Source organism: Amblyomma mixtum, chromosome 3, assembly GCF_055824585.1.
Source record: "Amblyomma mixtum isolate Tamu chromosome 3, ASM5582458v1, whole genome shotgun sequence".
Taxonomy (NCBI): domain Eukaryota; kingdom Metazoa; phylum Arthropoda; class Arachnida; order Ixodida; family Ixodidae; genus Amblyomma; species Amblyomma mixtum.
Genome location: NC_143014.1, coordinates 270262854 through 270268864, shown reverse-complemented (window position 1 = coordinate 270268864; position 6011 = coordinate 270262854). Strand labels below are relative to the sequence as shown.

At 47.4% G+C, this 6011-nt stretch overlaps 1 protein-coding gene across 3 annotated transcripts in view; it reads left to right on the top strand.

The window, feature by feature from the left end:
- The window catches only part of LOC149354717 (uncharacterized), a 371296-nt gene that overhangs the window by 334465 nt on the left and 30820 nt on the right, over positions 1 to 6011 (top strand). For all 3 annotated transcript variants that reach the window (XM_089577543.1, XM_089577544.1, XM_089577545.1), the window contains one exon: positions 5360 to 5404. In XM_089577543.1, the coding sequence (XP_089433669.1) occupies positions 5381 to 5404 (24 nt within the window). In that variant the 5' untranslated portion in view covers positions 5360 to 5380. The remainder of the gene's footprint in view (positions 1 to 5359; positions 5405 to 6011) is intronic.

The following is a 6011-nucleotide window of genomic DNA, read 5'->3' as shown; positions in this document are numbered from 1 at the left end:
GCTCCTCGGGGCCCAGGCAGCCGGCCACGCGTCCCAGCTCGGTGTTTCATGGGAATCTTGGGATGGCCGCTGCCAAGGACACTCGGAGACGAGCTCAAGATAGCCGCCTTCTGGGGTCAGGTTCAGGGAACGTCTCTGCGGAGTTCTGGAAGCGTTGCACGAGCGAAGCCAGCGCTGCGCGTGCCGGAATGCGGTCTTCTTTTTCTTCGCCACTTCTTCTTCAGTCCGAAAATACTTCGCTGTTAATTAAGCAGGGCTGCTAGAAGCCTGAAACATTTCATCAAAACCGCGAAGATTGGTTTTAGGTTTTATGGGGTTTAACGTCCCAAAGCGACTGAGGCTATGAGAGACGCCGTAGTGGAGGGCTCCGGAAATTTCGACCACCTGGGGTTCTTTAACTTGCACTGACATCGCACAGTACACGGGTCTCTAGAATTTCTCCTCCAAAGGAATTGAACCGCCGCGGCCGCTATCGAACCCGCGTCTTCAAAACCACGAAGATATCGGATTCACCTTCTACGCGGAGGATATCACCATATGGGCTACACAGGCATCCTTGGCGCAGGAGGAAAGAGCTCTCCAAGCAGTTATAGGTATGGTTAGAGAATCTGCTGAAGAGAGCGGTCTTCAATGCTTCCCGGTGAAATCCGAACTGATCAGGCTACACAGGAAAAATTACAAGTCCCCTGTAGAGATTGAACTGCACCCATGAAACCAAAAAATTCAGGAAAAAGAGAAGATCAAAGTTTTGGGGCTGTGGTTACAAAGCAATCTGAGAGTGGTTTATACAGTCAAAACTCTCCAGGATACGGTCAAGCAGATATCAAGCATGATTATAAGTGTAACCTGGCACCGGTAAAGAGATGAGGGAGGAAGTAGAGCACTGCACAGGCCTCAATTTGAGGCCCGAGCCCGGCCCGGGACCGCGACCTGAAGCCCGAGCCCGGCCCAGGCCCGCGGCTTCAAGCCCGGGCCCGGCCCGGGCCCGCTAAATTATCGCTTTAGTGAGCCCGGCCCGGCCCGTGAATCCCGGAGTGAAGCCCAGCCCGGGACCGGCCCGGCCCGTTTCACAGTAACGCTTGCGGTATACTGCTCGCTCTGAGCAAGTAGACTGCTACCGATAAGGGACTGGCCGAAAAAGGTTCCGAAACCACAGTTTTGCTTCCAGAAAGTTGGTTCTTTTTAACCCAGAAGGAAGTGATGAAGAGTAGTTCTCGCTAGGCCCGTCTTTTGGAGAGTGATCTCGTGTAGATGGGCAAAGATAAATTCGGAAGTTCCGAGAGCCAAATAAAAATGGCTGCATACACGCGTATTAGTCTACTTTGCGTCCCCCATGATTGTAATCAGTTATATTCTGCCGCCCGCGAAGTATAAATATTAAAGCTGCCTAGCAAGCAGTAGGATGACATTTTTTTTTACTGAGCGCGATCTCACAGGTTGAGCTCATAGCCGAACTGGTCACCTTTCAGCAGAAACGAAAAGCTAAAAGGCTTGAGTATTTCATGGTATGTGCTTGAAGACCTTAAGCGTCCTAAACTAATATGTTCTTCCCTAATGCATTTCTAATAGTGTATGGGTATGTTTTGGGAACGCGAATGATAAATAGCCAATTAAGGCCGGTTGAATTTTATTCTTACTGCACCGCGGCGTGGAAATAAGGAAATAAATAAGTCAATGAATAAAGCTTAGTTTTTTTCTCAGTGCGTACTATAACTCATAGCTCATCCGTGTCGCTGCTTCAATGCCGCAGTTGTGCACTTCACTCTGCAATATTGAGTGAAAATTCGGGCACCAGCCGTTTCTGTACGGACCCAAGCCTGGCTAGGGCGCGCAGCTTTAAGCCCGAGCCCGGCCCGGGCCCGCAACTTCAGGCCCAGGCCCGGCAAAATAAATCATGTCTCGGCCCGGCCCGGCCCGCGGGCCGGGCCGGGCCCGGGTTTTCGGGCTGGCCCGAGCCCGTGCAGTGCACTAGGAGGAAGGCACCCTCCGCCTAGTCCAAGCCCTAGTCGTAAGCAGGATTACCTACGGGCCATTAATACCATCATAAAGGGAGCCTACAAGACTGCCCTAAACATGACATCAACGACATCAACACAACATCTTTGGGTACTCGAAGTACACAATACCTTTGAGGAGCTCAAGGAGGTGGTTTTAGAGGGTAAAAGAAAAAACGCCTAACCACAACACAAGCGGGTAGGAATATCCAGACGAGACTGGGGCTATCGCCGGCACTACGAACTAGTGAGAGCAAGTCTCAAATTCCGACACCTTTCATGAGAGAAGATGTGTGTAAACCCGATACCCAGGCACATGTACTACGAACGGCAGAAGGGTAGAAGGAGAGTCATAGTCAAAGCACTGGCAAAAAAACTATCAAAAGAACCGGTAGCGGTCAATTATCAGGGCCTCAATCTATGCCAAAGATACTGCGGTAGCGGAATCAGTAGCCACAGCCATCACAATCAAGACTCAAGATCAACAGGGGAAGTCATCGAACAAAGTGACGGACTCCCAACAAGCCTACGGGAAGGGAGAGCACACTATCAAGTACACTCTCACAATCACACAGAAAACATGAGCTCCTGGTCACGAAGGCCTAGCCGGAAACGAGATAATGAGTGATCTTCGCCGAGCTCTCATAAACCGGGCGTGTCCCCATCCCTACCTGGCTGGCATCGGTCAGTTCGGACGGGCTTCAAAAAAGTGGCGCCGCGTCGCGCCATGACGTGTTCTACTGACCGATCGCCCAAATATTCGTCCCCAGGCCTGAACTGCATGTTGCATTGCTTATCGGCGCCCCTTTGTCCTGCTTGCAACTGCAGATTTTTACACGATCAGCAGGCCCCCGGCGGTAGGCCGAGACAGAGTCTGGCCGCGTAGTTTCGTTTTCGCAGCTTCGCAGCCAGCCGGACTGCGCTTATCAGTCAGCCTTCCGAGCTAAACGTCGTTTACGAGGACGACTGCGTTGTCGCGGACATTTTCTCTTTCTTTTTCATTTATCTAAAGAGGCTTAGTTGCCGCGCCGGGAAGGCTCTGAAGCAACTGCGCGCTGCCCTCGATTTGGTTCGCGTGATAGTTGCTTTCTTGTAGCGTGCCCAAATTCCGCGCTTTTCATGTGCTCTTCGCCGTTTGTGCAATTCCTCGTGAAAAAGCTACAGCGCTATCATGTCGTACACTGGCGACGCAATGCGACATTTAAAAAAAAAATTGCCTGCTGGCTTGACTACACCCCCCCCCCCCCCCCCATGAGGTTAAGGTTGCAGCTATATAAAGGTTAGGTCTATAAAATAGGCGCCTAACTGGGGGAGCTAAAAAGTTGTCATAAATTAGCTAGCCAGCGTGCAAGTTAACATGACTTACCTCTTTTCCGGTCTCCGATAACACTGCTATTACTACGTCACAGAACCCATTTTTAACTTAAAAAAGACCGTACCTTCATTGAAAACGCATCATTTATAAGCTAGGAAAGGCCGAGAAATAAAATGCAGGCTTCGCTGCCAGCAGCGGTTTTTTTCCACGCCGATCTCTGGAGCTATATGATATGGCACCTTTCACTTCCAAACGGTGATCATGGAGTCTTCATTGGTTTTGACGTCACTAGCTTGAATCGAGGGGCCCAGAAAAAATATTTCTTTTCTAGATCTAATTTCGTAATCAATAAATGGGCCTTCTAGTGTCGACCAATTATCAACTTGAATGCAAAGAATTCAACGAAGCGAAGGGTATAGTTGAGGCGTGGTAGGTTTTATTTTTGAGGAAGGGCGGAGAGGTAAGTCAGAGTGGTGCTTATCTGGCCTGCTACTGTGGAGTGGGGAAGTGGGAGAGTGGACGAGCGAATGGCATTAAACTTGGTGCATGTTGACTTTTAATTGGGCATAGGCATAAAGGGGGACCGATGAGGATAATGATTTAGGGTGTTTTCCCGCTTGTGCTAGTGTGGTAAACGCCGTCACCTGTGCTTTATGTGCTGTCACTGCGAGCGCAGTTCAGGACCAGCGCCATCAAAATTTCATCTTCTATTTTTATTTTTATTTCGTTAATAGTTCGCACAGCCTAAAGGGACACTGAAGGCATCTCCATTGCATTTTCAAAAATAAATTCTAGGGCTCATTCTGGCTATGTTTATGTCTGACCGGTGGCAAAAAGACATTTTCTGTCGAAAATATTTGATTTCAAATCTTTCCCGACTCGCTCCAAATTCGTGACGTCAACCGCGAAAGCGACTCCTATGTTGTTGTTGTTGTTGTTGCCTGGGCAGCATGTCCGTGATCGCCACGCACTGTGGACGGCGATGCAGCCTTGCCTCGTTTTTCTTCGTCATTGAAGCTCTGTTGTCGGTAAATGTGACCGAGATGGAGCCCTAGGGCGTTAATATCCTTATCAAATATTTTTTTATTACTTTAGTATCTCTTTAGCTTAGTGTCATCAACATGACTACTTTCAGTTATGCAAAATGCATGCCTAGGGCACCGAGATGTCTTTGTGAGTCAGGTTATTTATTTTATTTATTTATTTATTTATTTTATCAAAATCTTTATCAAAATCTCGCCGAAAATTTAAATATATGCAATCAATTTCGAACCAAGTAAATAATGAATCTCGTTTGTAAACGCAACTAATTGAGTTTCGCATGAGAAATGTTTTCTAAAACCTTGCTGACAGGAAGAGAAAAATGACGTCGATTTTAGAAAGCTTCCTAAGGGAGGGAAGATGACGTGTTTCATGATTTTGCATGATATAGAAGTTAAAGGTATTGGTCGATAGTTAGTGGCCACGCGTTTATCACCGGATTTATGAAGCGGAACAATGCTGCCGATATTCCAGTCGTCAGGCAACATCCCAAGCAGAAGTGACTGTTCAAATATTTTGGATAATGCGATTCCGGAATATGTCTTTGTGCTGTTTAGCACTTTGCTACTGATATTGTCTGGGCCACAGGAAGAGGACAATTTTATGTGGTCTATCACACTCAGCAATCCATCATAGTCAAATGTTATTGCATCCCTCAGATATTCAGAAGCACTGTTGTAGATGGGAAGAGAGGAATTAAGGTCATAAGAAAAGGCTTCGGCGAAGGTCTCAATTAGAATGTTGGCGCATTCATTGGTAGACACAATTTTGGACTGTGAGTCGAGGAGTGATACTGCCGAGTTAAGTGTTCCTTGATAATTCTCCAGAACTTTTGGGGGATTGTTTGATTGGATCTCATTTCATTCTGATCTTTTCGGGCATCACTGTTATTGAGGACATTCTATTGCTGCTGATTTCACAATTTGCCTTTCAGTGGTCACTTTCATGAAATTCAAATTCATTGCGTACATGTCTGCGCATCATAACCGTTCTGTCACTGCGCGTGCAGGTTGTGACTTTCCGGTGGAGCATGTCTTCCCCTACAGTGGATGAGGTGAGTTATGTTTTTCTGGCGTTGATATCCCTTCTTTCCGGCAATATCTACAGAGAATTCCGTTTTTATGTGCGGGAATTTAAAAAATTCCTGTGAGCAAACTACTGGCCTAATCGGGAGCAAACTTCGCTCACGGGGTAGCATATTATGGTCTACGTTATTTGAGATGTAATTAAACGTCGGTGCTTGCCTGCATTTCCTGAAATTAAGAAGAAACTGCTGTCAACTGCGAGAAAAGCTGTCGCAGACGAGAGCTATACGCGAGCCGAACAGCTGGTTTGACGCGTTTGCCTCGCCTTCCGGCAGATGGCGTGCCCTGTCAAACCAGCTGTTCGGCTCGCGTATAGCTCTCGTCTGCGACAGCTTTTCTCGCAGTTGACAGCAGTTTCTTCTTAATTTCAGGAAATGCAGGCAAGCACCGACGTTTAATTACATCTCAAATAACGTAGACCATAATATGCTACCCCGTGAGCGAAGTTTGCTCCCGATTAGGCCAGTAGTTTGCTCACAGGAATTTTTTAAATTCCCGCACATAAAAACGGAATTCTCTGTATAATTCTCAGTTTTGAAGCTTATGGGCCAGGTACCGTCTTTGCTAAAATTAACC